General features: G+C 35.6%; 1 protein-coding gene and 1 pseudogene across 8 annotated transcripts in view; one reads left to right on the top strand and one right to left on the bottom strand.

Annotated features, from left to right (window-relative positions):
• Positions 1-14,647, top strand: part of STAG2 (stromal antigen 2) — a 112,371-nt gene that overhangs the window by 58,380 nt on the left and 39,344 nt on the right. For all 8 annotated transcript variants that reach the window (XM_037511986.2, XM_037511981.2, XM_037511982.2 and 5 more), the window contains 7 exons: positions 9-85; positions 2,209-2,413; positions 5,425-5,576; positions 7,273-7,346; positions 8,738-8,861; positions 9,523-9,621; positions 9,718-9,797. In XM_037511986.2, coding sequence (XP_037367883.1) covers positions 9-85; positions 2,209-2,413; positions 5,425-5,576; positions 7,273-7,346; positions 8,738-8,861; positions 9,523-9,621; positions 9,718-9,797 — 811 coding nt within the window. The remainder of the gene's footprint in view (positions 1-8; positions 86-2,208; positions 2,414-5,424; positions 5,577-7,272; positions 7,347-8,737; positions 8,862-9,522; positions 9,622-9,717; positions 9,798-14,647) is intronic.
• Positions 12,158-14,514, bottom strand: LOC119246376 (60S ribosomal protein L7a-like; annotated as a pseudogene).

Raw genomic sequence — 14,647 nt, 5'->3', positions numbered from 1 at the left:
AATTTCAGGTGTTGTTACAGCAGAAATGTTTAGACATATGCAGAATTCTGAAATAATTCGAAAAATGACTGAAGAGTTTGATGAGGTAACTTAATACCCTAAATGTTTTTATAAGGTTATGCACATTGGTCTTGATTTACTCTGGAAAGTATTCTTAAATTCTGAGTATTAGTGTTTTGCATAAGTTCTTTGGCATCAGATTCAGTCAGATGATGGTTATGTGATACTGGGCAGATTGTTGCCTTAACATCAGTTTTATGACATATAAAATTGGATTAATAATAGCATTTCATAGATTTTTTTATGAAGATTGAATTTAGGAATGTGAACAATTTCTTAACATTTTTCATTGTCTAAAGTATAGTGAAAACTTATTAAATGCTTACTGCTATTGTCAAAAAATTAAAATTTAAGGAATAAAATTTAGAGCCAAAGAACATGGGAATGTTTGAAAAGGAAGATTTGGTCAAATGCTGGGAACCAGGTAGTTTAAGCAAAGGAATATGTAACTGTTTAAAATCTTCACTTTTCATGAGTAATAATAATGATAGTAATAAAAGTAAATTGTAAATTAGACCTGAGCTGACTTTTTCTCACAGTGATATCTTTGAAGAATTAACCAATAAAAGCATACTTAGATTTACTGTAATATGTAACTTCTTCAGGGCATGGGCTTTTGTTTGTTCTCTTCAGTATCAGTATTCCAGTACCAGTACTTTCAGTCTTCAAAAATTTTCACCGTGAATTTTCAAGTAGTAAGCCTAGTCTCATTTGAATCTTATTTGATCATAATTTTTTTCTTAATCTGTTGAAAGAATTTTCAAAATCTGAAAGATAGGCAAGAGTTGTTAAAACAGCGTTGATGATCATTAAGTTGCTATTAATCAGTCTCCAAGTAGTTGAGAGGTAATTATGGATATTTTAACTTTCTAATATTAAATGTTTTAGTGAGAACCTTCTTATTAAAAGAAACAACTATTTGAGATAGGAATCCTGAAATATGATTTGAAAGTACCAACAAACCAAGTTGCTAATAACATTAAGATTATACATTTCAATATAGTCACTAAATGAATCAGTCAGAAAATATGGAAAAAAACCTTTTGAGGGAGGAATAGGTCCTTTTTCTTAAATAAGAATAATTTGAACTTATGTATGACATGACTTAAAAAATTAGTATTCTAATGAGAGAAGTTAATTGTTAAAAAATTTACTAAACTGTACTGATAAAATGACATTAAGACATTTGGATACTCTTGTTCGAGACTATCAGAGATTCTGTATATTGGTCTCTGCTTTTATTTATTTTTTTAAGGATTTATTTTATTTATGCATATAAGAACTGGGGTCTAGGCTAGAGGTGAGGGCGTTGAGAGGATTCACCAGAGACAGAGTGAGGGGCAGCACAGGCAGATCTACTGAAAGGAGCAGCCGGTGAGACAGGAGAGGTCTGCTGCACCATGTGGGTCAGCTCCCTGGCTGTGGATGGAACTCATGATGCCACAGTGGCTGGCAATAGCTTGATAGTGCTGATCCTTTAACCCCTGCACCACCAGGGAGGCCCACTGCTTTTATTTTTTAAGGACTTGATTGTTTTTAATGGAGAATCTTAGTGTAATTTCATTGGAAGATGCCCCATCTTTGTATGGAGAGATTTCTGAGTCCTGTCTTTCCCAGGCTTATGCTATCTTCATTTCCTTTTCTTAAAAAAAAAATAACTTGGTTGTTTATGTTTATTGACTATTTGATGTCCTGAACTTATGTTTATTCATTTTAATCTTTTGATTATTTATAATTTATATATCATTCTATTAGGCTGGCTGAGATTATGATCTCATTTCTTTGAATTGAAATTTAAAAGAATAGATTTTGTTCTGTTTTTGTTTTAAAGAACTTTAATAAATATGTCTTTGCTCATTGGAATGGCTCGTTTCATCTGAGAGCCTTTTAATTTAACCTCTGAATAACTGGTCTATATTTTCTGTGGTTAAGGTAAGTTCAGAATATCCACTTTGGTCTTAAAAAAAAGAATAGAGATGTTCAAATGTATCTCTGTCTTTGTATACTGCTTAATTTGAGGATTTATAGTAGAAAAAGGGTGAGATGAAGGAGTCTTACCAGCTTTTGCCTAGGGTATTTCAAAAACAAGTAAAATTTTATTAAGTCATGCATTTGAAATGAAATTACTGTTTTAAATTTTTGTTTTAGGATAGTGGAGATTATCCACTTACCATGGCTGGTCCTCAGTGGAAAAAGTTCAAATCCAGTTTTTGTGAATTCATTGGTGTATTAGTACGGCAGTGTCAATATAGTATCATATACGATGAGTACATGATGGATACAGTCATCTCACTTCTTACAGGATTGTCTGACTCACAAGTCAGAGCATTTCGACATACAAGTACCCTGGCAGGTTAGTATTTAGCAACATTTTCTGTTTGTTTCCTTAGATTAGAGATGAAAATGATTTTCACTTGAAAGAAATGAAGTAATGCTATTTATTTTGTTTATAAAGTAATCACTAAGAGCATGCTCTCCTCTCCCCTCCAAGCCCCTGAATTACTGGGAATGTGGTGGTATTTTCAGTTTCAGTTCTGTGAAAGCATTCTATAGTTTGTATATGGAAATTTTCTTGTGGTAAATCTGCTTCATTACTTAGTATACCACAGGAAGAGAAAAGTGGTGGTTAGTGATAGAAAAATGAGTTACCAGGTAGGATATTGACAGCAAATTTGGGAAGACTGTCAGTCATTCTGGACATGTAGTCCTAATAAACCTTATTTTGTCTCTGGTTTACGTAGTTCCTCCTCGTATGATGGTCCTTACAGGATGATGCTTACTCTTACACAAAAAGTTGATTTTTTAAATATTTCTTAGTAAATTTAGACTGAGTTAGGGTTTTGGTTTTTAAATTTTAATGGAACAAATTACATTTCTAAACCTCAAACAATTCTAGAAAAGTGATTTTGGTAATGATGTTAATAAAATTCTTTGGTTTCTTTATGCTAAAGGTATAATTGATACACATTGCTGAATATGTGCTTTCTGATTTGAGTTTGAATAGATCAACTAAGTGTCACTGTAGTATTCTAAGCCTTAGTGAGAGACTACTTCAATTTATATAAAAAATTTTCATTCTCTAAGGGTAGAGATTTTTTTCTTTAGAATATTTTTCCTAAGAATTAAAACTGTGATTAAAGCTGTACTTCTGCTAAGTCCTCTGCTTAAAAAAAATAAAATATAGTCTCCCTACAGGTTTTGTTTTTGTTTTTAGTTTGAAAGTCACAAAATATGAATGTGACTTTGGTCTGTTACCTTAAGTTATCATTTAATGTCGAGAACTTGGGGTCTCCGTGGTGGCGCAAGGGGTTAAGACGCAACCTATGAAGCTATCTGCAGCCACTGCAGCATGAGTTTGATCCCTGGCCATGGAGCTACCCACATGGCACAGCAGACTTCTCCTGACTCACCCACCACTCCCCTCAGCAGTGTATTTCAGTAGAATACACTGTTCTGTTCTGTTCCCTGCTCTGATTCTGGTGAATCCGTCACCACCCACACCTTTGGCCTGTACCCCTGTTCTTGTAGGCATAAATAAATAAATAAATAAATCTTAAAAAAACTTTGATGGCTAAAGTAAATAACAAATATGATGGTATAAGATGAGATATTTTATTTTTCAAAGATTTATTTTTTATTTATTTACGCATACAAGGTCTTGGGTGTAGGCCAGAGGGATGGGTGGGTGGGGATGGGGTGGGGTGGGGAAGGATTCACCAGAGACAGAGTTGGGAGCAGAACAGGCATATTAACTGAAATACACCACTGAGGGGAGCAGTGGGCGAGACAAGAGCGGTCTGCTGCGCTTGTGGGTTGTCTGCTGGCTGGGGTCTGGATCCAGCTCATGTCATAATGGCTTGCAATAGCTTGATAGCACTGAGACTTTAACCCCTGTGCCACCAGGGAAACCCAAGATGAAAGATTTTAGTTAGAGTAGAATGACAAACTAGTTTGTTGAGGGTGTAAAATAGCTCAGAGCAGGTGATTGGGAAATCCCCCCTACATATAGGAGCTGGGGTACAGACCAGAGATGCAGGGGTTGAGAGGGTTCACCAGAGACAGAGTGTGGAACAGAACAGGCAGATTGACTGAAATACACTGCTGAGGAGAGCAGTGGATGAGTCAGGAGAGGTCTGCTGCACCATGTGAGTTGCTCCCTGGCCAGCCCGGGATCAAACTCGTGCTGCAGAGGCTGCGGATTGCTTCATAGTGCGGTGCTTTAACTCCTTGTGCCACCAGGGAGGCCCCTGGGAAATCTCTTTTAAAGAGAGCCAATAGCCACACATTATGATGTAGTTTTGTGTTGTCCTACCATTTAGTGAACCAGGTCTGAGCAACAGTCTTGAGTAAGCAAAAGCGTAAAATGGTGAGACCTTTCAATTAGTAATATAAGGTAGGAATTTGCAGAACGTCTGATAAAAAGCATTTTATTAAATATTTTGCTCTTTGTACTTCTCCCTCCCTCTTTCTTGACTTTTCTTCTAGGTGGGGTATTCATAATTTTACCATTCATTTTCTTTATAATATGTAAACGTGAGATTAAAGGAAATCCTACTGATGTAACTCCAGTCTTTCTGCACTCACAGTGTAATTTGACATAAGGCGCTCAAGCTCCTTTCCCCTTTGGTTTATTGAGATAACTAAATGACTGCTGAGGTGAATCATGATCTGAAAAAGGTCATTGTAGGGGATATGTGATTTGAACATAGTCTGAAGTCTGATTACCTTGTCTTGAATCCTCATTTAATTTCTTGTAACAACTGTAATCTAAAGCACATTTTTTTTAGGATTATTTATTTTTGCATAGATGAACTGGGGTACAGACCAGAGGTACGGGGAGGGGGGCGGTGGCGGTGAGAGGATTCACCAGAGACAGAATGGGGAACAGAACAGGTGATTGCCTGAAATACACTGCTGAGGGGTACAGTGGGCGAATCAGGAGAGGTCTGCTGCACCATATGGGTAGCTCCCTGGTAGGGGATCGAACTTGTGCTACAGTGGCTGCGGATAGCTTCATAGTGCTGAGACTTACCCCCTTGCGCCACCAGGGAGGCCCTGAAGCACATTTCTTAGTCTCTGTGCTTCGATTTCATCATGAATGAAGTGGGATAATAATTAATTTTGAGAGCTGTTGTGAGGATTAGAAGATAATCCATGGAGAGAATTTAATATTTAAGTAACTGACATATAGTAAGTGTTTAATGCACATTAGTTATTGTTTTACTATTATTTATAGCAGTTGCAGTTTTCCTTTCCTTTAGAAGCAGAGCAGCCCATCTTGCTTATAGCTTATCTTAATTTGATCTTAATTTGTAAATTTTTGCATCTGTGAGACTAATTTCAACATTTTCTATTCAAAAATAGCTATGAAGTTGATGACAGCTTTGGTGAATGTGGCACTAAATCTTAGCATTAATATGGATAATACACAAAGACAGTATGAGGCAGAACGGAATAAAATGATTGGAAAGCGAGCCAATGAGAGGCTAGAACTTCTGCTACAAAAGCGGAAAGAGGTAAACCTTTGTATTGGATATTTAAGCTATTAATATGTGATCAACTTAGTCACCGTTAATTATATTGGTTATAGTTCGTCTGATAAATTTTTTTTGAAGATTTAAATTTAAATAACATTTCAGGTTGTTTACAGGTCTTTTTTGATGACTATTCATGCCAACACATCCCTAATGTCAAAATTTTCTCTCTGTGTCAACTAGGATTGAGTTCAAGGCTTCAAGTAAGGAGTCCAGGACCATTCCAACAAGTTGATGAAATGAGGTTTCACTTATGTGAAATCATTTAGAGAAATAACTTATAGGCTATTTAGGGTGTAGTATGGGAAGTATATTATAGGCTATACTTTGTGTAGTATGGGAAGCAATTGGATAACATTAATGAATGAGGAAAATTTTTTCAGCCTTATGCTAAATAAGTCAATAAAATCTTGTGATGTATTTGTGATTTAAATTCCTCCTTCATTGGTGATAAATTATTTTGTTATAATTGGGGACTTTTTTTTTTTCCTAATAGGCACAGTCTGAAGTTTCAAAATTAGTAATCAGTGGAGTTAAAATATTTGCCATCGTAATCATAAATTTACTGATCTTGAAATTTGGGGGGCTTGGTAGCTATATGTAATTGTGAATTCATCAATAACTTTTTTAAATGCCCTGCTTCAAGAAAAAGAAGCCAGCAAAATTTTTGTCCACATTTTTCTCCTCCCTAAACTTCTTATATTCTTCATATAGTTTGAAGTTGAAGAATTTTGTTCCTTGATTTACTTAGTAAATTTCATCAGATAATTTTTATGTAACCATTACACACATCTTAGTCCTAGAAATTACAGCCTATTTCTTAGATGAAAGTTTAATTTTGTGAAAATAGAATGAGTAAATTTAAGAAAATAGGCTTTGAAATTAAAATTCCTGTATTACAATATTACCTCTAGATGAGAGTTAAGATTTTAAACATTTTGTAAAACCATCTGTACTTTTGACTATGCTAATGATTATAAGAAGTATGTGACCTTGTTGGCATTATTTGCTAATGCAAGGTTATAGTTAGGAAAAGAAAATAATGCATTTAAAAAAGCATAGAACACAATATAAAGGTAATTGATGTTTATATTATGGAAAAGTTTTCTGGTAGCTCTCAATTTCTGAAATAATTTTCTCTTAACTCTCAAGCTCTGAAATTAAAATATGTGGGAGTAGACAAACCAACCAGGATTTGAAATCCTTATTTGATTATTTCACATGAACCTTGTTTCCTTCAAAGTAATTTATTAGACAAATTTCTTACCAAGTGATTTTACCCAACTCACTTTTGTTTTTTGAGCAGGCACTAGATAGCATGACTGTCCTTTTACAGGTAATAAAAACCAAGATAATGAAATATGACTATGCTTTTTTGATATGAACATGTATGTTACATAGTAGATATGTATAGTAACAAGCTAACATTTCTTTACTAAAAATTAATCTACCTGGTAAAATTTAAAAGCCAAGTCAAATAGTCCAGATATCAAGGGACTTTAGTTATCTTATATGTAACATTTAATTTTTCTATGTGGTTACCGTTGTCTACTGGAATAAAAAATTAGATATAACCACCAAAATGCTGGAAAATCCTCCATTTGCTCCTGGAACAACTTTTAGATGTGCTGTTGGTTGTCTTCTTTATAATTGAAAAGAAATGATGTATTCTTTTCAGCTTCAAGAAAATCAAGATGAAATAGAAAATATGATGAATGCAATATTTAAGGGCGTTTTTGTACATAGATACCGGTAAGTTGGGACACGTTTTTTTCCTGTGTAATTTTTACTTATTCATGTTTGGATATATAGTGGTTTAGGCAGCAAAGAATAGTAGAAAGAGTGCTGGAATAAGGTTATTGCTGGAATTTAAATTCTTCTACTGACTTAGATACTGTGGGTAAGTTATTTAACTGACCCCAAGTTGTTTCCTATCTGAAAAATAGGGTAATGTTTTAGCTGCCGGGCAAATGGAAGCTACTGCTATTGTTAGCAGTCAGGCTACAGAATGCTTCATTGTTTTTGGAAATACTATGTTACTATAAACTATACATGCTGACTCCTGACTCTCCTCCTTTTGAATATTTTTGGAAAATTTATACAGATATAAATGAAGCTTTTTTTTGTTATTTTGAGTGAGCACAGAAAAGAAATAAAGTAGTAATCTTACCACCATTTCTGCTGTAACCTTTTCTTAAATTTTGGTGGCATTTTTATTCAACTTCATTTCTCTGGCTTGGCAGTTATTGAATCAGATTAATGCTTCCTTTGTAATGTTCCTGTGTCCATTCTTATCTTTTTGCCTATTAGTGTTACCATTACTTCAGTTTATTCCCTCATCTTTCTCACACCTGGAGATTATTGCAGTTTTCCTAAAAATGTCCTTTTGTTGCATTATTTCTTTGCTCAAAAGCCTTCAGTGACTCACCAGTGCCTACAGGATGAATTAAAAATAATTTAGCCTGACATTCAAATCCAAATTGAGCTTGGCCTCAGTGTTGTGTGTAACTAATTCTTGCTTGGAAAATTATGCGCTAACCACAGACTAATATGTCTGCCGTCTTTTGAATATATCATGCCCAGCAGGAGCGATTAAGCTGGGATATGACATGGTATAAAATGTGGGGATTGGATTTTATTTGTAATTTTATTTAATTTTAAATGTTTATGTGGTAACAATTATTCTTTGCCAACTAGACTGTAAGCTCCTGGTGTTCAGGGGCTATACTTCAGTTCTACTTTTATTTATTTATTCATACAAGAACTAGGGTCTAGGCCAAAGGTGCTGGGGGTGAGAGGATTCACCAGAGACAGATTGGGGAGCAGAACAGGCTGATCTACTGAAATACACTCACTACTGAGGGGAACAGCGGGCGAGACAAGAGGTCTGCTGCGCCATGTGGGTTAGCTCCCTGGCCAGGGATTTAACTCATCCCACAGTGGCCAGCGATAGCTTGATAACACTGAGACTTTAACCCCTGTGCCACCAGGGAGGCCCAATTCTACTTTTAAATTCCCAATAATTCTTAAGATAATGGTATATTCATGGTATGTACGGAAGTATTTGTCATGTCTTGAATAAACTACAAGTCCTGTTGTAGCATAGTGGTACTAACATGCACAATTTTCCTTTCTCTCTTCAGCGATGCAATAGCTGAAATCCGAGCTATATGCATTGAAGAAATTGGCATTTGGATGAAAATGTATAGTGATGCCTTTCTTAATGACAGTTATTTAAAATATGTTGGTTGGACTATGCATGATAAGGTAAGATACACCCTATAGACTGCTTGTCTTTCTATAGATAGACATAGCCTATATGTAGCTTTCATTCATGATGAGTTATGTGCATGAAGGTGATGTAGTGGGACCACGTACCTGTGGGCCTTTCCTTTATTCTTTTCTGTCTGTTTCATGAAAATACATGTTTTATCACAATATCCCCTAGATGATTGAATCTTGGCTACAGTTTTAACCTTCAGTCTTGAATTAATATTTGTACTGAATTATTAGAGTCATGTAGGCTGGTGATGGTTGTGATGGTGAGGCATTTCTTAGAGCAGAAAGAAGAGTCCTTACTCTGTTAATATCTGAGTGCTATATATTTTTATTAAAATTTTCCTTTAATATTCATTCTTTTGACAAACATGTATTTTAACCAGATTATAAGTCACAACTTGGCCTCTGACCTTTTAGATTTTTTTTTATTCTTTACCTTTCTCTTAGGCTGCCTCTTCACTATTGCATATGTCCCTTAAACTATTACTTTCTGTAAAGTAAAACTGTGAAATATGCTATTGTTTTTCACAATAGTACTGCTCTGAACAAGTTTTCAAAACATTAAAGAAGTCAATACTGAATATATCTTGAATGTTCCAGTTGATGGTATGCAGAGTTTTAATGCATTTTCTCCTCTCATGTCATTTAGCAAGGTGAGGTAAGACTCAAATGTCTCACTGCTCTACAAGGGCTTTATTATAACAAAGAGTTGAATTCTAAACTGGAGCTTTTCACCAGTCGGTTCAAGGTTAGTCTTACTTTAAGTATTTAAAATTACTTAATAATTTGAAAATAATTTTCTTTTGCTCCCCTTTTAAACATATTTTAATTTTTTCATTCTTAGGATAGAATCGTGTCTATGACCCTTGACAAAGAATATGATGTTGCAGTCCAAGCAATAAAATTACTCACTCTTGTTTTACAGTAAGTATAATTGTTACTAATGTCCAGATATCTGGTAGTAATACATAAGAGTACTTGATTTAAATTTATCTTGATCTAAATTTTAATAGCTTACATAATGTGGTTTTACAGATAGAAGTTTAATTTTCTCATGTAAAGTTAGAAAGACAGGAAGAGAGAACCATTTAACTAGAAAATTCTGGACTGGGAATTCATGTGTTATTCCCTTGGACAGCTTCCTTTCTGTTTTACTGTCTTAAATGCTCTTGAATTAAAGTTAAGCACTTGAGTTGTATTAGTTATGGTTATTGTATTTTGTCCCTTTTAAAAGTATTTCCTGAAGCCTCTCTGTTAACAAGCTGAATTTAAAATATTCTGTTATGTTAAAATAGAATATTGATATGTAATTCATTTTTTCCTTTTTAGAAACATTGTGGTAATAGCTATGAATATAACACATTTTAAACACACTCAAGTGTCCAGTTTAGTGGCATTAAATATATTTTCATTGTTCTGCAGCCATCACCATCATGTCTCCAGAACTTTTTAAAAATGATTAGATACTAAAACTCCGTTCCCATTGTACACTAACTCTCCCCATTCATCTGTCTTCTTAGCCCTTCATGACCACGCTTTTACTTTCTATTTCTATGAACTTGACTATTTTAGGTACCTCATGTAAGTGGAATCATAAAGAATTTGACCCTTTGTATCTGGCTTGTTTCACTTAGCATAATGTCTTCAAGGTTTACGTACTGATAGCATATATCAGAATTTCATTCCTTTTTGAGGCTGAATAATATTACATTGTATATTTATACCACATTTTATTTATCCTTTCTTCTGTCAGTAGACATTTAGGTTGTTAACATGAGCCGAACAATAATCATGAAAGGGTCTTTTTAAAAACATAGCATGCTAACAAGTCTGATATTCTCAGGAAAATTCATTGTTTAGAGTAGCCAGTGAAATTCTGAGGACTGTTCAATATGATTTAAAGTCATATACAAAACTTACAGTAATTTTTGAATTTTGCTACTGGTTTGTGGATAGCAGAGAACAGTGGAATAGAACAGAGATATACACAAATACATCTGGGAATCTAGTATAGTATGAGGGTGGCATTTCCTTTCAGAAAATAAATGGTTTTGTGACATTTACATTCTGTTTGAGAGAAAAATTGAATTGAATTTTTGTCATTGCTTATACTAGTTTTCAGGTGGATAATATGGTTAAATGCAAATAGATGAAACCACTGAAATACTGGGTGAAAACTCTGAGAATGTGAAATTTTATATGTAAAATGACTGGGCAAGATTTTTCTGAGCGTGACAGAAAATCTAGACAGCCCCCAAAAAATCACATTCTCAGTAAAACTGGGGGAAAAATCACAGAATTAACTATCATGAACTCAGAAAACAAATGATGGATTCAGCAAAATGTTTGTGTTATAGGAGTCAATTAGTAAACTAAAAAAATGGTAAATACTAAAATTGTCAAAAAATAACGAGATTGGGGCCTCCCCTGTGGCGCAGTGGTTGAGCACTGGGGCTGCGAAACTGCCCGCAGCCTCTGCAATGCTGGTTCGATCCCGGGCCACTGGGTGAGGGTCCCACATGGTGCGCAGACCTCTCCTGCCACCCACTGCTCCCCTCAGCAGTGTATTTCGCCAGTCTGTCTGTTCTGCTCCCCGCTCTAACTCTGGTGAATTCTCTCCCACTCCTGTGCTTCTGACTGTACCCAGTGCGTGTAAAAATAAATAAATAAATCTTTAAAAAAAAAAAAATCTTGCCTCCACTATTTAAAAAAAAATGAGATTGCTCACAAAAGACAAAAGTTTAAACATGAAAAAATGTTTAGCCACAGTTTAAGAGACATGAATTAATGAAATGAAACCATTTTTAACCTGTTGCTTGACAAAAATACAAAAGTAGTTGGTAATATACTATGTTGTTGAGGCTGTGCAAAAACAGGCCCTTACACACTGTTGGTGGAAATATAAATTTTGGTATATACTCTTCAGAGAAAAGCTTAGCAACATCTGTTCAAAATTTAAAGTTTACAGACTTTCTAACATTGCATTGTTAGTGATAGGATTTTGAAACTAACTGAATGATTATCAATAGAGGAAAAATTAATAGCTAAATAAGCATGTTATATGGATTATCTCATTTAATGAAGTATATGAGATAACATAGCAGTAACTTTGGGCCATGGTGGTGGTTATCCCCATTTATATGAAATGAACTACATTGCAGTCATTAAAAGAAGGCAGCTCTAGATGGAATGACATTTTCTGAGACTGCGCTTAATTGTGTTTGAAGGTGTCTGCCAGTGTGAGCCACAGATTTTAGACCCAGGACTTAGTCACTCCAAAGATGTCAAATCTCATCATATGCCATTGTAATTTGTCCTAGTATCTTCCACCAGCTTAGCCAGGGCACTTTCATTTTTGGAATTAACGTATGTGATGACGACAGTGGTAAAAGTCTTCCTGTGGATCAGACACCTCAGCTGGGTCTTTCCCTCGATAATGCAGTAGGATCTGTGACACAAGGCAGCCAGGAAGACAACCAGCTTGATGCAATCCACGTAATGTGCAGTCACCACCAGCAGAACCTTCTTGATCATACCATGGTGGTAACAATACTAACCCCTGCTCGAAGGACAGGTGGCTTCTTAGAGGGGACATAGCCTTTGCCAGCAGCTTTCTTAGCATAGGCTGACAATTGGTGCTGCTGCTTTTGGTCGTTCTCTGGTCTGTACGTTTCCGTCATCTCAAGCAGTTGAGTAGCTGTTTGTCAGTACAAGGCGTGGGTGAACTATTGATAATTAATGGCGAGAGACACTTTCAGCCATTTATATAAGACAGTCCTTTACTGCTGCAGCTGTATGTAGCGGGACCATTTGACAAAGCAGGTGAGGTCTCTTTTGTCCAATGCCAAAGTTCTTGGGCCTTCTCTCAAATTAGGGGATTTACCACCTTCTTGGCCTTCTGCTTCCTTGAATGACTGGGGTCGGGGCTCTCTTCGGAATTCCCCTTGGCCATCTTTCCTTTGGCATCTTGGGTGACTGCAGGAGAGGGAGAGGAGCAGTCTTAACATTGCAGTTTTTCCCTTTAATTTTTTTTTTTTTTTTATAGAGGCATGTTTTATTTATTTATTTATTTGTTTGTTCATTTGTTTTTGTTTATACATGCACTGGGTACAGTCAGAAGCGCGGGAGGGTGAGAGAATTCACCAGAGCCAGAGCGGGGAGCAGAGCAGGCAGAAGGACCGAAGTACACTGCTGAGGGGAGCAGCGGGCGGCAGGAGAGGTCTGCGCGCCATGTGGGACCCTCCTCCGGTGGCCGGGGAGCAGCCGGGAATCGAACCGGCGCCGCAGAGGCCGCGGGCAGCTTCGCAACCCAGCGCTCTACCGCTGTGCCACCGGGGAGGCCCTTTCCCTTTAATTTTTAATTGGATTTAAAAATTATGAGTATGTGTACATCTTTTAAAAATATTGATAGAGTACCGAAATGTGTATAAGAAAGTAATAGTATTCTATATTTACCTCTTTAACTTCTTCCCCTTCCCTCTGTCATACCCTATGGATGTCTTTCTTTCTGATAACTTTGAAGGGTAACAGCCAATCATTTATGTTGATTTGGCCATGTATATACCTATAACTGAATCTTGTTGGAAACTTTCCTTCTCAGACAGCTAACATGAGTAAACTAATGCAGATTTACTATATTTGAATGGATTTTGATAATTCTTTTCATTATAAAACAATACATGTGGTTTCTGCAAAAACAGTCCAGTGTTCTATAAAGTCATTTAAATCAAAGTGATTTTGATACTTAAATTTCATCATTATCATTTTGCTTCTTAAAAAGAGGGCTATGTATTTAAATACTAGGCTTTCAGAAATCTTGAGCACAGCAGAAAATGAAAAAGGATCTGAGCTTCTCAACTAGCCATTTAATATTGTTAAGGTTTTCTCTCTCTTGGTGGTTCTGTGATTTTTTTTTTTTTTTTTTGTTTTTTTTTTTGTTTTGTTTTTTTTTTTGTTTTTTTGGTGGGACCCTCGCCGGCGGCCGGGGAACGAACCGGCGCTGCAGAGGCTGCGGGCAGTCCCGCAGCCCAGCGCTCAACTGCTGCACTACCCGGGGAGGCCCCGGTTCTGTGATTTTTAAATTTACATATAATGGTGAAAACCTAGATTGAAACAAAAAAAACACATATTTAGGAGGGTAAGAGGTAGCAGAGACCAGGATCCTGAATGCAGAGACCCTAAAGAAGGAACCCAGCAAGGTTTATATTGGGGTACTATGTTTACTGGGCCTAATAATGATTTGATTTACCAAGATTTTGTTAGGTTAATTTTGTTCTTTTAAAATAAGATCAGGAAAAGGAGCACTACATTTTTGTGAGATTTTTCTCTGTGATAGATTGTAATAAAATGTTGGTGGTACTTAAATTTTAATTGGAAAAACCATTTGCATTGCCTTATGGTGTTCAGTATGTGGTGGATGCCGTATTAATCATTGTGAGATAATTGGGGTGGTAGTATACTTTAATGTTGTGATATCTCTTTCCTTAATATTACTGTGAAATATAGGCAGTGTTCTCTGATTATTAATGCAAAGCTTTTAGTTGCCACTATATTTATATGATTTAGTCTGGCATTGTCAAATTTTAATATTAATATGTTTTCACTACACACATTCAGTATTTGCTCTAATTTTACTTCCCATTAACCTTAGAATTTAATGAAATACTTCTTTTGTTAGGGCAAACTTTTGCTTACAATAATCAAAGTCATTTTTATTTTTTTAATACAAGTTTGTAAAAGTAATATTTTTTAAGGTCTGATTTTGGGTTTCTGTA

The sequence above is a fragment of the Talpa occidentalis genome, unplaced genomic scaffold, assembly GCF_014898055.3.
Source record: "Talpa occidentalis isolate TD23 unplaced genomic scaffold, MPIMG_talOcc4v2.1 talOcc4.15, whole genome shotgun sequence".
NCBI classification, from domain to species: Eukaryota; Metazoa; Chordata; class Mammalia; order Eulipotyphla; family Talpidae; genus Talpa; species Talpa occidentalis.
The sequence above is the reverse complement of the archived record's forward strand: the minus strand, read 5'-3'. Positions and strand labels throughout refer to the sequence as shown.